Genomic DNA, 22,552 nt, shown 5'->3' on the forward strand with positions numbered 1-22,552 from the left:
CGTTAATTTTATTGTATAAAGGCCAAAAGTTGACTTTAAATAATTTACTAGCAGGGAAGGCAAGCTGGATGCCTAAATAAGTCAGTGATTCCTCTGCCCAGGGATATTTATACAAGTTGGATATTGAGCGTTTGGTAGATTGAGATAGCCCCATATCAAGAATTTGGGATTTATTAATATTGACTTTATAGAAGGAAGCTTTGCCAAAATTAGATATAATATCATTAATTGCACTTAGAGCAGTAGTTGGATTTGATGTCAATATTAGTACATCGTCAGCAAAGAGACCAATGCGATGATCTGTATTACCCACTGTTATCCCATTAATAAGAGGAGAGGATCTAATGTGTTCCGCAAAGGGTTCCATTGCCAGGGCAAATATCAAGGGTGACATGGGGCATCCTTGCCTGGTTCCATTCTTTATATTGAATGGAGCAGACAGAAAGCTGGATGAATATATAGATGCAGATGGATTTGAATATAATGACATTACTGCTGATAAGAAGAAATCCTTAAATCCAAACTTTTCCAAAGTAGCTTGAATGTATTTCCAGTGTATTCTATCGAACGCCTTCTCCGCGTCCAGGGAAAGGAGTAAGGAAGGCGTTCGGGAGGAATATGCTACATCCAGAAGATCTATGAATCTCCTAGTACCATCTGAAGATTGTCTATTGGGAACAAACCCAATTTGATCATTAGCTATTAGGGAAGGTAGAATGCTAGATAGTCTTGTTGCTAAAATTTTTGCAAATATCTTTACATCAGAGTTTAATAGTGATATTGGTCTGAAGTTAGCCGGTTTATCTGCGGGTTTACCAGGTTTTGGAAGGGTTATTATCAGTGCATTTAGCATGTCTTTGGGGATTGAATTTTGTTTTGCTATCAAATTGAAAGATCTATTCAAGAAGGGGCTTAAGATGTGGGAGAAATTTTTATAGTATTCATTTGTGAGTCCATCAGGGCCTGGGGACTTATTGTTTTTGAGGGATTGGATCGCTTCAGTTATTTCTAGATGTGTGATTCTAGCGTTAAGGGATTGGTTTTGGGATGAGGTTATGGACGGAAGAGAAATGCCCTTGAGAAAGTCATTAATATATTCAGGGGTAGGTTGAACTATGTCAGTTGTTTTTTCCAGATTATATAGGTTTTCATAGTATTTTGCAAATTCTTCTGCTATGTGTTTGGGGTTATACAACTTTTGATTCTGGTTATCGTATAAAAAGGGAATCCTGGATTTGACTTCTCTCTTTTTAATTCTGTTAGCTAAGATTTTTGATGCTTTGTTGCCCTGAGAATAATGATCTGATTTTAGTTTTCGAAGGTGGAATTCATGTTTTTCATGGAGGTGAAGATATAAGTGGTGTCTAGCTGTTTTTAGTTTGTTAATGGCTTTTGGGTCCAGAGAGGCCTTAGAAGACTCCTCTAGATCCTTGATGTTCGCTAATAGTTTATCTAAAACTTCCCTTCTGTTTTTCTTTTGAATAGCTGCATGTTTTAGCAATACACCTCTTATAAATGCTTTGTGCGCACTCCATATTGTAATATCTGATACCAGATTATTGTCATTTGTCTTAAAATATTCTTGTAACGAATTTTCTACGTCTGTGCGGATAGAAGCATTTTGGAGTAGGGAGTTGTTAAGTCTCCACGGGGAATATATTCTATTGCTGTATGTGTCATCTAGTGTAAGGGAGATAAATGCATGGTCAGACCACGTTATGTTAGATATCGTTACCTCTATCACTTTTTGAAGAAGCCATTTATCTGAAAGAAAGAGGTCGATCCTAGAATAAGTATTGTGTGGATGCGAAAAGAAAGTAAAATCTTTTTCATTGGCATGATGCACCCTCCAGATATCTAGGAGTCCTTCCTGAAATAGAAAATCTCTAAATTGTGAGTTTTTGGGAGACAGGATAGAAGGGGGAAGCTTATCAATTGAGGAGTCAGGGCACATATTAAAATCTCCGCAGATCAATAAGGATCCTTGCTTAGAATCTTGAGCTAATTTAATGGTGCGTTTGATAAAATTAATCTGATCAGCATTAGGGGCATACAGGTTTACTATTGTGTATCTGGTATTGTTTATATCACACATTATGATGATATATCTACCCTCCTTATCTATTATTGTGTCATGACAATGGAAAGCAACAGAATTCTTGAAACCCAAAATCACACCTTTTCTTTTTTTCGTGGCCGGGGAGAAGAAAATATGCGGGAAGGAGGGGTGAGAAAATCTGTATGAGTCTTCCTCATTAAGGTGGGATTCCTGAATACAGATGATGTCAGCTCCCTGTTTCCGCACCTCGTTCCAACATGTTGAACGCTTAAAGGGGTTATTGAGACCCTTAACATTTGCAGAGAAAATTTTTATGCCTTTACTGGACATTTTGAATTTTAAGGTAGCATGCTTGGGTTCCCAATCTGAAATGATTGGTTAACCGTATATGAATAACATAGTAAAGTGCCCAATTGTTACCATATTTCGGTTGTGGGGATCGTAGAATTATACCTTTAGAGACAAATATTTGAGTACGTGGGTATAGACCCTTTTTGTATAACCTAGTAAAACAGTAAATTAAAACATAAATAATAAAGTGAATATTAAATAACAATAACATAACACTGGTCTAACAATGACCACAAGTTGTGATGTATCTCACTTAGTATAGGAGACGTTAAGTAAACAGTGGATTAGAGAATGTGAACACAGAGATGGAATATGTGTTCTGAGAGGTAGAGCAGCGGGTGTGGAGCCCCGCAAAATTAGTGTAGCACGAAAGCATACCTAATTCAATATAGATATTGTCCAGAATATAAATCATGGAGGGTTTCTTCCTACTTTCGTCCATTCTGGAGTCAGGTTCAGGTGGCTTCTATCTGAGGAAGGCCTGTGGATTGGAGAGTTCATTGCTTTGTCCTTGTCTTTGTCTTTGGCGCCCTCTGGTGGCACAGTGATGTTCCATTTGATAAAGGCATTTGACGCTTCCTGAGGAGAAACTAGTACAGTTGAAGAGTTTTGATATCTTACAATCAGTTTAACAGGGAAGCCCCATTTATAAGGGATATTATTATCCCTTAGTGCTTTAGTGTACTTTTGAAATTCACGTCTTCTACTCAGCGTTGCTGGTGAGAGGTCGGTAAACAGAAGGACATTACAAAATCTGTCAGGAATGTCCGTCCTCTTTTTTTGGGCTTCTCTCATCAGGGATTCCTTTAGATGGTAGAAATGGATTCTAGCTAGTACATCTCTGGGAATAGAGGCTGGTAAAGCTTTGGGTTTAGGAACCCGGTGTACCCGGTCTATGATTAATTCTGACCCTGGAGTGTCTGGTAAATATGACGCTATAAGATCCGTAATAAAATCTTGTAACTGAGAGTCCAAAACGCTTTCAGGGCTGCTTCTGAATCTTATATTGTTTCTTCTGGAGCGATCCTCCAGATCCGCAATTTTAAGTTTCATGGTAGCTATGTCATCTTCAACCGCATTATGATTATCTACTAGCGAGTTATGCGCTGTGACAAATTCCTCCATTTTTTCCTCCAGGTGTGCGGTTCTTTCCCCTATAGCGACTATATCTGCATGTATAATAGAGATTGTCTCTTTAAAGTCACCATGTATGGATCTTTTTAGATCTGCCAGCATGTCTTGCATAGTAGTGACTGTTAGCCCAGGATCTATGCCTGGTGAGGTAGGGTAAGTATCAAGGGGAGAGCTATATGGCTGTTGCTCACTCACCCTTCTTTGTTTTTTAGGTTCCTGTGGCGGTGGAGAACCGGATCCTGCTGAGGAGGGAGATCCAGAAGATCGCTGGACGGGTGCCGCTGCTGAGACTGGACAGGGCTCTCCCTCTGTGTGGCGGGAACCGGCGCCATCTTGGGAAGACCCAGGAGCTGGGTGAAAAAACGCCGTCATCTTTTGAGGCTGCGATCCCTTCTTCCGTCCCCTGGTCATCATCGGCAGGACTACTGTATCGAGGGCTGTCCTGGGGTAGGTAAGTATGAGGTATATTCTCTGTAGATATGCTGCTATGAGCCGTTATCGAGACTCCACAGCCGGAGCTCCCACACTATGCGCCCTCTCCTCTCGGCATCCGGCCACGCCCCCCAATCACTTCTTCTTCTCTGTCCAGTGAATGCATAATTTTTGGGGCCTGTACTCCACTGGCCTACAGTAAAATTGTTATCCACTGACCGCCTAATATACCTTCAGCCACATAATCACTTGTTCTTTACTGTCCGGTGAATGCCTAATGTTTAGTGCCTGTACTCCACTGGCCTGCAGTAAAATTGTGACCCACTGACCGTCTTATATACCTCCAGGCACATAATCACTTCTTCTTTTCTGTCCAGTAAATGCATAATTTGTGGGGCCTATACTCCACTAGCCTAAAGTAAAATTGTTATCCACTGACCGCCAAATATACCTCCAGCTACATAATCACTTATTCTTTTCTGTCAGGTGAATGCATAATGTTTGAGGCCTGTACTCCACTGGCCTACAGTAAAATTGTTATCCACTGACCAACTAATATACCTCCAGCCACATAATCACTTGTTCTTTTCTGTCCAGTGAATTCATAATGTTTGGGGCCTGTACTCCACTGGCCTACAGTAAAATTGTTATCCACTGACCAACTAATATACCTCCAGCCACATAATGACTTCTTATTTTATGTGCAGTGAATGCATAATTTTTGGGGTCTATACTCGACTGGCCTACAGTAAAATTGTTATCCACTGACTGTCTAATATACCTCCAACCCCATAATCACTTATTCTTTTCTGTCACTTGAATGCCTAATGTTTGGGGCCTGTACTCCACTGGCCTACAGTAAAATTGCTATCCACTGTCCGCCTAATATACCTCCAGCCACATAACCAATTGTTCTTTTTTGTCCAATGAATGCCTTATGTTTAGGGCCTACACTCGACTGGCCTACAGTAAAATTGTTATCCACTGACTGCCTAATATACCTACAGCCACATAATCACTTATTCTTTTCTGTCAGGTGAATGCATAATGTTTGGGGCCTGTACTCCATTGGCCTACAGTAAAATTGTTATCCACTGACCGACTAATATACCTCCAGCCACATAATGACTTCTTATTTTATGTGCAGTGAATGCATAATTTTTGGGGTCTATACTTGACTGGCCTACAGTAAAATTGTTATCCACTGACCGTCTAATATACCTCCAACTACATAATCACTTATTCTTTTCTGTCACTTGAATGCCTAATGTTTGAGGCCTACACTCCACTGGCCTGCAGTAAAATTGTTATCCACTGACCGCCTAATATACCTACAGCCACATAATCACTTGATCTTTTCTGTACGGTGAATGCCTAATGTTTGGGGCCTGTACTCCACTGGCCTATAGTAAAATTGTTATGGACTGACGTCTAATATACCTCTAGCCACAAAATCACTTGTTCTTTTCTGTCAGGTGAATGCATAATGTTTGGGGCCTGTACTACACTGGCCTGCAGTAAAATTGCTATCCACTTACTGTCTAATATACCTCCAGCCACATAATCACTTGTTCTTTTATGTCCAGTGAATGCCTAATGTTTGAGGCCTACACTCCACTGGCCTGCAGTAAAATTGTTATCCACTGACCGCCTAATATACCTACAGCCACATAATCATTTGTTGTTTTCTGTCTGTTAAATGCCTAATGTTTGGGGCCTGTACTCCACTAGCCCACAGTAAAATTGTTATCCACTGACCGTATAATATACCTCCATTCTCATAATCACTTTTTCTTCTCTGTCTTCTCTGTCAGAATGCCTAAAATTTGGGGCCCATACTCCTGTGACCTAAAATATACATTTTCTAGCCTCCAGCAGGGCTTTTTTTTTCCCTTTAAGACACATACAAATGACCCCTGATTAAAATACATATTTTTGGTGGGAATGTTTGCTATTGACCCCCCTCTGGTCTGTCACTGTCCATGTTGTGAGACTATTTGTGCACTTCTATTAAGTATTTGGTGGCTGCAAATATGTCCTAAAATGTTTCAGTTTGCCTGCCATTAAAGTGAATGGGGCCCACCGTGAATGCGCAGTTCGCGAACATTTGATTTCGAATGCGCGTTCGCGAAATGTCCCGGCCGATGTTCGTCCATCACTAACGAGGTGTAGATGGTAGGACCTCTTGGGTCAGCAGCAAAGGGCCAAACCTGGCAAGACAAACATAGACAGACAGACAACACAGAGCAGAAGGGTGAAACAACACAGTACAGAAGTGTAAAGACAAGACAGAACAGACTGACCTCAACACTCCACACTCAAAGGCAGAAATAGCAGCCTAATGAGCACACCTGAAAGGACCCACCCAGGAACCGACCAGGGTTAACCACATCAGAATCAAATAGGGAGGTACCAAATCAGGTCATGGCTAACCAGAAACCACAGCATACCAAGCTGCGATATAGGATGTTGCCCCTAGCAATCAGCATGCATGGAACACTGCAGCCAGTACGCAAGAGCGCAACCAACCTGCCATACCCAAAAGGAGACAATATTGCCAAAGGGGGTACAAACACACACAGGTAGGTTCACACTATAAACCATAGCTAGCACACAGCCAAAAGCAACCAGCTTACATGGAATCACCTGTAGCCAGTATGCAAAAGGCGTGCAGCCAGCCTGCATGGCAAACCACGTCACAGTGAACCGAAACCATGACAATTAGTCCATAAAAAAAAAAAATGGGTCCATTTTCCCAAATCCCTGGTGATCATCAGTTATTTTTATTGGAAGTTGCTGCAATCTATACATTTTTACAGTTTGGGTCAAAGGAATGGTGCGTGGACAGGCCAGGTCTGCCGATGCAGGAGCTGCTGATACTCTGGTTCTGGTTCACAGAGAAAAGTCCTAAGTGGGATACTCTCTATATAGCATCCATGTGTCTTAATAGGGCTCATTGGAAGGGTTTGTCATAGTGAGATAACCCTTTTAATGTCATGGTATAATAGTCATAAATGTATTAAATGTGTTTCACGCCAGCATATTATATTTTCATTTATGTTTTTCTAGATACATATGCACATGATGAATTTAACATTATTTTTTGACACACATTTATGCCCCATCTGTTTTTACTTTATCAGAAAGTATTTAGCATTTCCAAAACTTGAAATAGGTTTAGTTCCATTCCTGCTCTGTATTTGTCTACTATTTCTTATTCTTTTTCACGGTATTTAGGCAAGATTCTGCTTCACTATCATTTTGGAAACATACCTTAACATTAGCTGCATTTTATAGAAGCACATTTAATTAACTGAAAGGTGATTTGAAAGTCATATCTTAAAAATTCTTTCAAAGACCCTTTCAATTAGTGTGAATCTCCAAGTACTTCAATCTAAGTGCATGTATAGTAATTGACAGCATGAGAATGTTGTCACCTGACTCACATATAATCCGAACCAATTAAACATTTCTCATGCACATTACTAAGGTCTCCATTATTATAATTTTTGCCATAGAAATATTGAAATATCTAAAATCATATTATGTAGCAAACCTACAAATTTTTAAAACTATTTTAAATCAGCCCATTGTATCATTAAAACATATGAATTGCTACTGTGCATAGTTTGAGGTATTATGTTTAATTTATTTAACATAAGAGATAATGAGCTGGACATCCTGTCCTAGATTCCAAAATTTCAGAAATTGTTAATGAAATTTATATTATTGACGCTCTGCTATATTTTATTCCCAGCAAATCTAATAGTTTAGGATTGTAGTTAGATGTTACTTATTAATTAACAGCTGGCTGAAAGGATGGAAGAAAGCAAGTAGCAAAACAGGATAAGAATCCACACACACTCAAATGCATATGCTCAGGAGCAGCATGGTGGGTCTTGGTTTTAAATCCAACTAAGGTTAACATCTGCATGGATTTAATTTGTTCTTCCAGTGCTTGCATGGGTTTCCTTCGGGTACTACACCCCCAAAGACATACTGCTATAGAGTTTAAATTATGCGTTCCCCTGGGGACAGCAAGTGATGATAATGTCTCTAAAATGGATACAAAATATGCTAGTACTAGTAATTAGTTAATATATTTGTACAATTTTTTTTAACTGAACAAATTCTCCATCTGTGAGGAACTGTGACTCTACAGACAATTCCTCACTGTGTCAGCAGATTAACATGGCTGCACATCTCGCAAGACCGTGATAATCTTGTAAATGTGCCGTTTCTGCTAGTATTGGTGCATCTGCAGATGATATGCCCACAAAAATGAATTAGTGATTCTGCACACGCTGCTAAAATTTGTTTTATGGCACGTGCAAGTTTGTTGAATTTGCATGCGTCATGTATATACATCCAAAAAGTCCTGCGTAAGTTACTATCCACGATACTACAAAATATGGAATTTCGCAAAGAACATGAATAACGTTACTTAGGGGAAAAAAATTGTAATATGCGTAGACATTCATGCTTGGAACATTGCTAAATTTTGCATTTATCAACACATGGAATGTTCTAGTTTACCTAGTATTATATATTGTGTGATTGATGTACAGCAATATCAACTACTACTTTAGATAATAAAAAAAGGAAACCGGCTAAAAGGATTTTGCATACATATCACTTACCTTTACAAAGTGGTGCTGGTGAATCCCATTCATACATTCCATTTGGAGTCCTGATGCAGGTTGTATTTATCTTTCCAATCATTTGATATCCTGGCTTGCAAAAATAGTAAACTTTTGATCCAAGCTCTATACCTGTCTTGTTCAAAATGCCACCATGATTTAACATTGTGTTTAAACTGCAGTAAGCCGCTGAAAAATAACATTATATTTTGTAAAATGCCAAATTTTACCGGATTTACTAACCAAAATATACAGTACTATATACTGTACATGTTAATGTAAGAAAGACTTCAGTGTACAGCACCCTCGAGCTGAGACTTGAAAGATCTGAGAACCTTTAGGACTATCATTTTTAAATAATATTTTTTAACCACTTAGGGACCAGCCTGATTTGGGCCTTAGTGACCAAGCACATTTTTTTTATCATCATATTGCAAGAGCTATAACCTTTTTTATTTTTCTTTCGATGTAGTTGTATGAGAGCTTGTATTTTGCAGGACATGTTGTAGTTTTTAATGGCACCATTTTGGAGTACACATAACTTACTGATTAACTTTATTTTTTGGTGGGATGAGAAAAAACTGTGTCAATGAGTATTTATATTTTTCCATATTTTTAGCATAAATAACATTATAAATGTATTCTCTGAGTCAGATCGATTAGAGAGATACAAAATACATATAGGGAGTAGGGATGAGCGAACTCGAACTGTATAGTTCGGGTTCGTACCGAATTTTGGGGTGTCCGTGACACGGACCCGAACCCGGACATTTTCGTAAAAGTCCGGGTTCGGGTTCGGTGTTCGTCGCTTTCTTGGCGCTTTTGTGACGCTTTCTTGGCGCTTTTTGAAAGGCTGCAAAGCAGCCAATCAACAAGCGTCATACTACTTGCCCCAAGAGGCCATCACAGCCATGCCTACTATTGGCATGGCTGTGATTGGCCAGAGCACCATGTGACCCAGCCTCTATTTAAGCTGGAGTCACATAGCGCCGCCCGTCACTCTGCTCTGATTAGCGTAGGGAGAGGTTGCGGCTGCGACAGTAGGGCGAGATTAGGCAGATTAACTCCTCCAAAGGACTTGATTAACTGATCGATCTGCAGCTGTGGATCATTGAGCTGCTGATCCTCAATTGCTCACTGTTTTTAGGCTGCCCAGACCGTTTGTCAGTCACATTTTTCTGGGGTGATCGGCGGCCATTTTGTGTCTTGTGGTGCGCCAGCACAAGCTGCGACCAAGTGCATTTAACCCTCAATGGTGTGGTTGTTTTTTGGCTAAAGCCTACATCAGGGTGAAGCTGTCACACCAAGTGCATTTAACCAGCAATAGTCTGTTCATTTTTTGGCCATATACAAAATCAGGGGCAAGCTGCGCCTGTCACCAAGTGCATTTAACCCTCAATGGTGTGGTTGTTTTTTGGCTAAAGCCTACATCAGGGTGAAGCTGTCACACCAAGTGCATTTAACCAGCAATAGTCTGTTCATTTTTTGGCCATATACAAAATCAGGGGCAAGCTGCGCCTGTCACCAAGTGCATTTAACCCTCAATGGTGTGGTTGTTTTTTGGCTAAAGCCTACATCAGGGTGAAGCTGTCACACCAAGTGCATTTAACCAGCAATAGTCTGTTCATTTTTTGGCCATATACAAAATCAGGGGCAAGCTGCGCCTGTCACCAAGTGCATTTAACCCTCAATGGTGTGGTTGTTTTCTGGCTAAAGCCTACATCAGGGTGAAGCTGTCACACCAAGTGCATTTAACCAGCAATAGTCTGTTTATTTTTTGGCCATATACTACATCAGGGGCAAGCTGCGCCCGTCACCAAGTGCATTTAACCCTCAGTAGTGTGGTTGGTCAAGCTGTGACACCAAGTGCATTTAACCAGCAATAGTCTGTTCATTTTTTGGCCATATACTACATCAGGGGCAAGCTGCGCCCGTCACCAAGTGCATTTAACCAGCAATAGTGTGGTTATTTTTTGGCCATATCCCAGTCTAATTCTGTCACTAAATCCATACCGGTCACCCAGCGCCTAAATACTAGGCCTCAAATTTATATCCCGCTAAATCTCTCGTTACCGCTGTCCTGTTGTAGCTGGGAAAGTTATTTAGTGTCCGTCAAAGCACATTTTTTGTTCTGGGTTGAAGTACAATTCCCAATTTAGCAATTTCATAATTTAGTGGTTTCTGCTATATCAGAGCTATTTGAAATCTATCCCTAAAAGGGTATATAATATTCAAGGTGCACATTGGGTCATTCAGAATAACTTCACACACACCCGCTACTGTGTATTTTCAAGTCTAATTCTGTCACTAAACCCATACCTGTCACCCAGCGCCTAAATACTAGGCCTCAAATTTATATCCTGCTAAATCTCTCGTTACCGCTGTCCTGTTGTAGCTGGGAAAGTTATTTAGTGTCCGTCAAAGCACATTTTTTGTTCTGGGTTGAAGTACAATTCCCAATTTAGCAATTTCATAATTTAGTGGTTTCTGCTATATCAGAGCTATTTGAAATCTATCCCTAAAAGGGTATATAATATTCAAGGTGCACATTGGGTCATTCAGAATAACTTCACACACACCCGCTACTGTGTATTTTCAAGTCTAATTCTGTCACTAAACCCATACCTGTCACCCAGCGCCTAAATACTAGGCCTCAAATTTATATCCTGCTAAATCTCTCGTTACCGCTGTCCTGTTGTAGCTGGGAAAGTTATTTAGTGTCCGTCAAAGCACATTTTTTGTTCTGGGTTGAAGTACAATTCCCAATTTAGCAATTTCATAATTTAGTGGTTTCTGCTATATCAGAGCTATTTGAAATCTATCCCTAAAAGGGTATATAATATTCAAGGTGCACATTGGGTCATTCAGAATAACTTCACACACACCCGCTACTGTGTATTTTCAAGTCTAATTCTGTCACTAAACCCATACCTGTCACCCAGCGCCTAAATACTAGGCCTCAAATTTATATCCTGCTAAATCTCTCGTTACCGCTGTCCTGTTGTAGCTGGGAAAGTTATTTAGTGTCCGTCAAAGCACATTTTTTGTTCTGGGTTGAAGTACAATTCCCAATTTAGCAATTTCATAATTTAGTGGTTTCTGCTATATCAGAGCTATTTGAAATCTATCCCTAAAAGGGTATATAATATTCAAGGTGCACATTGGGTCATTCAGAATAACTTCACACACACCCGCTACTGTGTATTTTCAAGTCTAATTCTGTCACTAAACCCATACCTGTCACCCAGCGCCTAAATACTAGGCCTCAAATTTATATCCTGCTAAATCTCTCGTTACCGCTGTCCTGTTGTAGCTGGGAAAGTTATTTAGTGTCCGTCAAAGCACATTTTTTGTTCTGGGTTGAAATACAATTCCCAATTTAGCAATTTCATAATTTAGTGGTTTCTGCTATATCAGAGCTATTTGAAATCTATCCCTAAAAGGGTAGATCATATTGAAGGTGCACATAGGGTCATTCAGAATAACTTCACACACACCCGCTACTGTGTATTTCCAAGTCTAATTCTGTCACTAAACCCATACCTGTCACCCAGCGCCTAAATACTAGGCCTCAAATTTATATCCCGCTAAATCTCTCGTTACCGCTGTCCTGTTGTAGCTGGGAAAGTTATTTAGTGTCCGTCAAAGCACATTTTTTGTTCTGGGTTGAAGTACAATTCCCAATTTAGCAATTTCATAATTTAGTGGTTTCTGCTATATCAGAGCTATTTGAAATCTATCCCTAAAAGGGTATATAATATTCAAGGTGCACATTGGGTCATTCAGAATAACTTCACACACACCCGCTACTGTGTATTTCCAAGTCTAATTCTGTCACTAAACCCATACCTGTCATCCAGCGCCTAAATACTAGGCCTCAAATTTATATCCTGCTAAATCTCTCGTTACCGCTGTACTGTTGTTGCTTGGAAAGATATTTAGTGTCCGTCAAAGCACATTTTTTGTTCTGGGTTGAAGTACAATTCCCAATTTAGCAATTTCATAATTTAGTGGTTTCTGCTATATCAGAGCTATTTGAAATCTATCCCTAAAAGGGTATATAATATTCAAGGTGCACATTGGGTCATTCAGAATAACTTCACACACACCCGCTACTGTGTATTTTCAAGTCTAATTCTGTCACTAAACCCATACCTGTCACCCAGCGCCTAAATACTAGGCCTCAAATTTATATCCTGCTAAATCTCTCGTTACCGCTGTCCTGTTGTAGCTGGGAAAGTTATTTAGTGTCCGTCAAAGCACATTTTTTGTTCTGGGTTGAAGTACAATTCCCAATTTAGCAATTTCATAATTTAGTGGTTTCTGCTATATCAGAGCTATTTGAAATCTATCCCTAAAAGGGTATATAATATTCAAGGTGCACATTGGGTCATTCAGAATAACTTCACACACACCCGCTACTGTGTATTTTCAAGTCTAATTCTGTCACTAAACCCATACCTGTCACCCAGCGCCTAAATACTAGGCCTCAAATTTATATCCTGCTAAATCTCTCGTTACCGCTGTCCTGTTGTAGCTGGGAAAGTTATTTAGTGTCCGTCAAAGCACATTTTTTGTTCTGGGTTGAAATACAATTCCCAATTTAGCAATTTCATAATTTAGTGGTTTCTGCTATATCAGAGCTATTTGAAATCTATCCCTAAAAGGGTAGATCATATTGAAGGTGCACATAGGGTCATTCAGAATAACTTCACACACACCCGCTACTGTGTATTTCCAAGTCTAATTCTGTCACTAAACCCATACCTGTCACCCAGCGCCTAAATACTAGGCCTCAAATTTATATCCCGCTAAATCTCTCGTTACCGCTGTCCTGTTGTAGCTGGGAAAGTTATTTAGTGTCCGTCAAAGCACATTTTTTGTTCTGGGTTGAAGTACAATTCCCAATTTAGCAATTTCATAATTTAGTGGTTTCTGCTATATCAGAGCTATTTGAAATCTATCCCTAAAAGGGTATATAATATTCAAGGTGCACATTGGGTCATTCAGAATAACTTCACACACACCCGCTACTGTGTATTTCCAAGTCTAATTCTGTCACTAAACCCATACCTGTCATCCAGCGCCTAAATACTAGGCCTCAAATTTATATCCTGCTAAATCTCTCGTTACCGCTGTACTGTTGTTGCTTGGAAAGATATTTAGTGTCCGTCAAAGCACATTTTTTGTTCTGGGTTGAAGTACAATTCCCAATTTAGCAATTTCATAATTTAGTGGTTTCTGCTATATCAGAGCTATTTGAAATCTATCCCTAAAAGGGTATATAATATTCAAGGTGCGCATTGGGTCATTCAGAATAACTTCACACACACCCGCTACTGTGTATTTCCAAGTCTAATTCTGTCACTAAACCCATACCTGTCACCCAGCGCCTAAATACTAGGCCTCAAATTTATATCCTGCTAAATCTCTCGTTACCGCTGTACTGTTGTTGCTGGGCAAGATATTTAGTGTCCGTCAAAGCACATTTTTTGTTCTGGGTTGAAATACAATTCCCAATTTAGCAATTTCATAATTTAGTGGTTCCTGCTATATCAGAGCTATTTGAAATCTATCCCAAAAAGGGTATATAATATTCAAGGTGCACATAGGGTCATTCAGAATAACTTCACACACACGCTTCTGTGCATTTCCAAGTCTAATTCTGTCACTAAATCCATACCGGTCACCCAGCGCCTAAATACTAGGCCTCAAATTTATATCCCGCTGAATTTGAATACAATACATTGGGCCAAATAATATATTTGTTGTTGTGGTGAACCATAACAATGAGAAAAACATCTAGTAAGGGACGCGGACGTGGACATGGTCGTGGTGGTGTTAGTGGACCCTCTGGTGCTGGGAGAGGACGTGGCCGTTCTGCCACATCCACACGTCCTAGTGTACCAACTACCTCAGGTCCCAGTAGCCGCCAGAATTTACAGCGATATATGGTGGGGCCCAATGCCGTTCTAAGGATGGTAAGGCCTGAGCAGGTACAGGCATTAGTCAATTGGGTGGCCGACAGTGGATCCAGCACGTTCACATTATCTCCCACCCAGTCTTCTGCAGAAAGCGCACAGATGGCGCCTGAAAACCAACCCCATCAGTCTGTCACATCACCCCCATGCATACCAGGGAAACTGTCTCAGCCTCAAGTTATGCAGCAGTCTCTTATGCTGTTTGAAGACTCCACTGGCAGGGTTTCCCAAGGGCATCCACCTAGCCCTTCCCCAGCGGTGAAAGACATAGAATGCACTGACGCACAACCACTTATGTTTCCTGATGATGAGGACATGGGAATACCACCTCAGCATGTCTCTGATGATGACGAAACACAGGTGCCAACTGCTGCGTCTTTCTGCAGTGTGCAGACTGAACAGGAGGTCAGGGATCAAGACTGGGTGGAAGACGATGCAGGGGACGATGAGGTCCTAGACCCCACATGGAATGAAGGTCGTGCCACTGACTTTCACAGTTCGGAGGAAGAGGCAGTGGTGAGACCGAGCCAACAGCGTAGCAAAAGAGGGAGCAGTGGGCAAAAGCAGAACACCCGCCGCCAAGAGACTCCGCCTGCTACTGACCGCCGCCATCTGGGACCGAGCACCCCAAAGGCAGCTTCAAGGAGTTCCCTGGCATGGCACTTCTTCAAACAATGTGCTGACGACAAGACCCGAGTGGTTTGCACGCTGTGCCATCAGAGCCTGAAGCGAGGCATTAACGTTCTGAACCTGAGCACAACCTGCATGACCAGGCACCTGCATGCAAAGCATGAACTGCAGTGGAGTAAACACCTTAAAACCAAGGAAGTCACTCAGGCTCCCCCTGCTACCTCTTCTGCTGCTGCCGCCTCGGCCTATTCTGCTGCTGCCGCCTCGGCCTCTTCCTCCGCCTCTGGAGGAACGTTGGCACCTGCCGCCCAGCAAACAGGGGATGTACCACCAACACCACCACCACCACCTCCGTCACCAAGCGTCTCAACCATGTCACACGCCAGCGTTCAGCTCTCCATCTCACAAACATTTGATAGAAAGCGTAAATTCCCACCTAGCCACCCTCGATCCCTGGCCCTGAATGCCAGCATTTCTAAACTACTGGCCTATGAAATGCTGTCATTTAGGCTGGTGGACACAGACAGCTTCAAACAGCTCATGTCGCTTGCTGTCCCACAGTATGTTGTTCCCAGCCGGCACTACTTCTCCAAGAGAGCCGTGCCTTCCCTGCACAACCAAGTATCCGATAAAATCAAGTGTGCACTGCGCAACGCCATCTGTAGCAAGGTCCACCTAACCACAGATACGTGGACCAGTAAGCACGGCCAGGGACGCTATATCTCCCTAACTGCACACTGGGTAAATGTAGTGGCAGCTGGGCCCCAGGCGGAGAGCTGTTTGGCGCACGTCCTTCCGCCGCCAAGGATCGCAGGGCAACATTCTTTGCCTCCTGTTGCCACCTCCTCCTTCTCGGCTTCCTCCTCCTCTTCTTCCACCTGCTCATCCAGTCAGCCACACACCTTCACCACCAACTTCAGCACAGCCCGGGGTAAACGTCAGCAGGCCATTCTGAAACTCATATGTTTGGGGGACAGGCCCCACACCGCACAGGAGTTGTGGCGGGGTATTGAACAACAGACCGACGAGTGGTTGCTGCCGGTGAGCCTCAAGCCCGGCCTGGTGGTGTGTGATAATGGGCGAAATCTCGTTGCAGCTCTGGGACTAGCCAATTTGACGCACATCCCTTGCTTGGCGCATGTGCTGAATTTGGTGGTGCAGAAGTTCATTCACAACTACCCCGACATGTCAGAGCTGCTGCATAAAGTGCGGGCCGTCTGTTCGCGCTTCCGGCGTTCACATCCTGCCGCTGCTCGCCTGTCTGCGCTACAGCGTAACTTCGGCCTTCCCGCTCACCGCCTCATATGCGACGTGCCCACCAGGTGGAACTCCACCTTGCACATGCTGGACAGACTGTGCGAGCAGCAGCAGGCCATAGTGGAGTTTCAGCTGCAGCACGCACGGGTCAGTCGCACTACAGAACAGCACCACTTCACCACCAATGACTGGGCCTCCATGCGAGACCTGTGTGCCCTGTTGCGCTGTTTCGAGTACTCCACCAACATGGCCAGTGGCGATGACACCGTTATCAGCGTTACAATACCACTTCTATGTCTCCTTGAGAAAACACTTAGGGCGATGATGGAAGAGGAGGTGGCCCAGGAGGAGGAGGAGGAGGAGGAGGAAGAGGGGTCATTTTTAGCACTTTCAGGCCAGTCTCTTCGAAGTGACTCAGAGGGAGGTTTTTGGCAACAGCAGAGGCCAGGTACAAATGTGGCCAGCCAGGGCCCACTACTGGAGGACGAGGAGGACGAGGATGAGGAGGAGGTGGAGGAGGATGAGGATGAAGCATGGTCACAGCGGGGTGGCACCCAACGCAGCTCGGGTCCATCACTGGTGCGTGGCTGGGGGGAAAGGCAGGACGATGACGATACGCCTCCCACAGAGGACAGCTTGTCCTTACCCCTGGGCAGCCTGGCACACATGAGCGACTACATGCTGCAGTGCCTGCGCAACGACAGCAGAGTTGCCCACATTTTAACCTGTGCGGACTACTGGGTTGCCACCCTGCTGGATCCACGCTACAAAGACAATGTGCCCACCTTACTTCCTGCACTGGAGCGTGATAGGAAGATGCGCGAGTACAAGCGCACGTTGGTAGACGCGCTACTGAGAGCATTCCCAAATGTCACAGGGGAACAAGTGGAAGCCCAAGGCCAAGGCAGAGGAGGAGCAAGAGGTCGCCAAGGCAGCTGTGTCACGGCCAGCTCCTCTGAGGGCAGGGTTAGCATGGCAGAGATGTGGAAAACTTTTGTCAACACGCCACAGCTAACTGCACCACCACCTGATACGCAACGTGTTAGCAGGAGGCAACATTTCACTAACATGGTGGAACAGTACGTGTGCACACCCCTCCACGTACTGACTGATGGTTCGGCCCCATTCAACTTCTGGGTCTCTAAATTGTCCACGTGGCCAGAGCTAGCCTTTTATGCCTTGGAGGTGCTGGCCTGCCCGGCAGCCAGCGTTTTGTCTGAACGTGTATTCAGCACGGCAGGGGGCGTCATTACAGACAAACGCAGCCGCCTGTCTACAGCCAATGTGGACAAGCTGACGTTCATAAAAATGAACCAGGCATGGATCCCACAGGACCTGTCCGTCCCTTGTCCAGATTAGACATTAACTACCTCCCCATAACCATATATTATTGGACTCCAGGGCACTTCCTCATTCAATCCTATTTTTATTTTCATTTTACCATTATATTGCGATGCTACCCAAAGTTGAATGAACCTCTCCTCTGCCTGTGTGCTAGGCCTAAATATATGCCAATGGACTGTTGCAGTGGTGGCTGACATGAAGCCTGATTCTCTGCTATGACATGCAGACTAATTCTCTGCTGACATGAAGCCAGATTGTCTGTTACGGGACCTCCCTCCTCTGCCTGGGTGCTGGGCCTAAATTTATGACAATGGACTGTTGCAGTGGTGGCTGACGTGAAGCCTGATTCTCTGCTATGACATGCAGACTGATTCTCTGCTGACATGAAGCCAGATCCTCTGTTACGGGACCTCTCTCCTCTGCCTGTGTGTGTGCTGGGCCTAAATATATGCCAATGGACTGTTGCAGTGGTGGCTGACGTGAAGCCTCATTCTCTGCTATGACATGCAGACTAATTCTCTGCTGACATGAAGACAGATTCTCTGTTACGGGACCTCCCTCCTCTGCCTGGGTGCTGGGCCTAAATATATGCCAATGGACTGTTGCAGTGGTGGGTGACGTGAAGCCTCATTCTCTGCTATGACATGCAGACTGATTCTCTGCTGTCATGAAGCCAGATTGTCTGTTACGGGACCTCTCTGCTCTGCCTGTGTGCTAGGCCTAAATATATGCCAATGGACTGTTGCAGTGGTGGGTGACGTGAAGCCTCATTCTCTGCTATGACATGCAGACTGATTCTCTGCTGTCATGAAGCCAGATTGTCTGTTACGGGACCTCTCTGCTCTGCCTGTGTGCTAGGCCTAAATATATGCCAATGGACTGTTGCAGTGGTGGCTGACGTGAAGCCTCATTCTCTGCTATGACATGCAGACTAATTCTCTGCTGACATGAAGCCAGATTGTCTGTTACGGGACCTCTCTCCTCTGCCTGGGTGCTGGGCCTAAATTTATGACAATGGACTGTTGCAGTGGTGGCTGACGTGAAGCCTCATTCTCTGCTATGACATGCAGACTGATTCTCTGCTGACATGAAGCCAGATTCTCTGTTACGGGACCTCTCTCCTCTGCCTGTGTGTGTGCTGGGCCTAAATATATGCCAATGGACTGTTGCAGTGGTGGCTGACGTGAAGCCTCATTCTCTGCTATGACATGCAGACTAATTCTCTGCTGACATGAAGACAGATTCTCTGTTACGGGACCTCCCTCCTCTGCCTGGGTGCTGGGCCTAAATATATGCCAATGAACTGTTGCAGTGGTGGCTGACGTGAAGCCTCATTCTCTGCTATGACATGCAGACTAATTCTCTGCTGACATGAAGACAGATTCTCTGTTACGGGACCTCTCTCCTCTGCCTGGGTGCCGGGGCCTAAATATCTGAGAATGGACTGTTCCAGTGGTGGGTGACGGGAAGCCAGATTCTCTGCTATGGAACCTCTCTCCAATTGATTTTGGTTAATTTTTATTTATTTAATTTTTAATTTAATTCATTTCCCTATCCACATTTGTTTGCAGGGGATTTACCTACATGTTGCTGCCTTTTGCAGCCCTCTAGCTCTTTCCTGGGCTGTTTTACAGCCTTTTTAGTGCCGAAAAGTTCGGGTCCCCATTGACTTCAATGGGGTTCGGGTTCGGGACGAAGTTCGGATCGGGTTCGGATCCCGAACCCGAACATTTCCGGGATGTTCGGCCGAACTTCTCGAACCCGAACATCCAGGTGTTCGCTCAACTCTAATAGGGAGTCATTTATGAACAGATATATGCCACTTTTCTGGCATATCTCTGGCCCAGGTTCTACAGTATGCCATGGTGTGGCAAAATCTGTGACTTCTTCCCCGCTCACGTGGCGTGAGTGGGGAAGGGGATGTGTCTGGTAGGCCTATCTCAATTATTTTCTATGCCTGGTCTAGTAAGCTGTCTTATATTTAGAATCAGTGGTGGATACACCTAAGTTATGTAGAGGTGGCGTCTAGAACGCAGGTCTTAATAAATGTGCTTTATAGTTTCTTTATTTTTTACTATTTTTGCTGAATAAAAACTATTTTTTAAAAAGATCCAGAACTTTTTATTTTTCATTCTATGGAGCTATGTGAGGATTTGATTGCTTTTCATTCCACTTTTTTGGTATTGAATAGCAAAAAAACAAGCAATTCTGCTTTTTTATGTTTAGAATGCAGGATAAATGACAAGGTAATTGTGTATTGCAAGTTGTTACAAATGTGATGATGCCAAATATATGGTGGGGATTTTATTTTTTCAATTTTTTTCCATTGAAAAGCTTTTTCTAGTTGAAAAAATGTATTTTTGTTTTTACTTGGAGATTGTTTTTGTTTAATAAATCTTTTATTTTTTTTAGTCATTTACACACTGATGTACTGCTTATGCATATTATACTGTCAATGCTATACTGGAAGGCACCATAAAGGTGCAACAGAAACGGACAGCCCAAAAGGAATACACTGCAGGCAGGCCTAGGGTCTTTAATAGGCTCCACATTGCCATGTGAAGGCATGAGCAACCCACAATCTTATTTGCAGGGGGCGCATGGGAGGCAGAGGCAGCCCACTCCCTCTAAACTACTTAGATGGCATAGTCATTATTGACCTTAGCCTTAGACCCCATTAGTGACTACTATAAAAATGAGTATTAGCAGTCCATATGGGATTAAAGCTCATCATTCACTCCAAGCACTAAAAACATCAATTTTAAATGCTATCCTTATCCATAGTTACCATCTTGCTAAATTTAAGCAGTGGCTAAGGAGGAGACAATTTACAAGGCATCAAATACCTTTTTAGTATAGAATCCAATTTATGGTTAGTGGTATTTTTTGCCATTTTTTCAACATGCTGTGGCCAGAGTTACCATAAAGTCTAAAGTAACATTTTCAGATAAATACATAAATTACATTTTGCTTTGGGTGTTTTGAATGTTTTTGGAGTGTGTTTAAAAAAAAAAATCTAAATACAGCATGTTCTAAGTACTGTATGGCATGGTTCCCTATATATAGGCTTGTCTATAGAGCTTACAAAATCCCATAAAAAGGTATTTTTACACCTCTTTTAGCGCATAGCTATGTGGAAAGAAGGCTTACACATTTTGTTGAATGTACCCTCTCAAATTTTAACGTGAGAAAGAACAAAAAAGGCACAATTTGCGAACTATAAAAAAAATGTAAATAGAAATAATACAATATGACTTGTATAGTTACAAACCTGAGTATCGCATCTTGAAGCCTTTTTTACTTGTAGCATGATCTGTTGACCAGCGAAGAAAAATATTATTGCCTTTGCTAGTAAAATTGTGTTGCCCTGTTATATTGCCACTTAAAGCCACAATTAGAGAGCTTTGTCCAGATGGCCCTTTAAAACAAAGTGATAAAATTAAAGTACATGGATTTTTTATATTTTATATTACATATTTACTAAAGATTTACAAGATTTTAAAAGATTTACTGTCATGTTATGAAATTCTGCATTTGCAATTTCATATGAGTCATAACATTTTGAAGAACTACAATATGAAACAAAGGATTATTATTATAAATCATTTCTAGTAAAGATGGCCTTGCGGTTCGCCTGAAGATTATTTTTTGGCAAACTTTGCTAGTTCGCGATTCGCTGAACGGGCGAACATATGGCGATGTCCACTGGCCATATTCTTTTACATTGTAAAGAACTTTGACCCATGACACATCCATCAGGTGGTACAGGACAGCACATAGACATACCCCCTTACCTTATAAATAAACCCGATCTGGTCACCATTTTACATTCAGTGTTTTGCCAGACTGTTAGGAACACCAAACGCTAGCTAATTGGACCACAAAAGTCCTTTTAAGGACTAATATAGGTGTGCCATCGATAGGTGTGACTTACTGAGGGGTGTTGTATACTTATAATATACTTTCTAACATATACAGTATATTATAGTGCATTTGTATTGTGCAGCAGTTGTGTGCGGTTCTGCTGCGATACTGCAGCTACACAGAGTGCTAAACGACATTGGAAAAAATCAATTCTACTGGTGTGATATACCAGCTGCCCCCCCAAAAAAACCTGATTGAAGGTTGTTATATACCGATTGCCATATTTTTAGCCCTATAAGACGCACTTTTTCCCCCAAAAAGTGGGGGGGTTAATAGCAGTGCGTCTTATGGGGTGAATGCTGCATTTTGCCCAATTTTAAATGATACGCCGCGATGCCGCACCGCGGGTGTATCAGCTGAGAGGGAGGAGGGGCTGGGGGCCGGCATCTGCTTTTATAATGACAGCGGGGCCCGTGCAGTGACTGTATTTTACTACACGGGCCCCGCTCACTATATATAATCGTATCTGTAATTGTAGGCATAGTTAATGTATACAAATTCTGGGTAGTCAGCGCCTGTATTACTTTACTTACAAGCGCTCGGTAGCAGAGAGGAGGGAGGAGGCAGGCCGGGAGGACGGGCGCTGGCAGCGTGAGTCACTACATGACACGCCTGCGCTGCCCACTTTATGAATAAAGCAGACGGTGTGGGCGCATGACGTAGTGACTCACGCTGCCAGCGCCCGTCCTCCCGGCCTGCCTCCTCCCTCCTCTCTGCTACTAGTGTTTGTAAGTAAAGTAATACAGGCGCTGATTACTCAGAATTTGTATACATTAACAATGCCTACAATTACAGATACG

At 42.7% G+C, this 22,552-nt stretch overlaps 1 protein-coding gene across 1 annotated transcript in view; it reads right to left on the minus strand.

Moving 5' to 3' along the window:
- The window catches only part of CSMD1 (CUB and Sushi multiple domains 1), a 2,061,198-nt gene that overhangs the window by 256,449 nt on the left and 1,782,197 nt on the right, over positions 1-22,552 (minus strand). The window contains exons 48-49 of the mRNA XM_044291097.1: positions 21,100-21,246; positions 8,617-8,805 (exon numbers count right to left, since the gene is read on the minus strand). Of these exons, the coding sequence (XP_044147032.1) occupies positions 8,617-8,805; positions 21,100-21,246 (336 nt within the window). The remainder of the gene's footprint in view (positions 1-8,616; positions 8,806-21,099; positions 21,247-22,552) is intronic.

Source organism: Bufo gargarizans, chromosome 4 (genome assembly GCF_014858855.1).
Source record: "Bufo gargarizans isolate SCDJY-AF-19 chromosome 4, ASM1485885v1, whole genome shotgun sequence".
Lineage (NCBI taxonomy): Eukaryota > Metazoa > Chordata > Amphibia > Anura > Bufonidae > Bufo > Bufo gargarizans.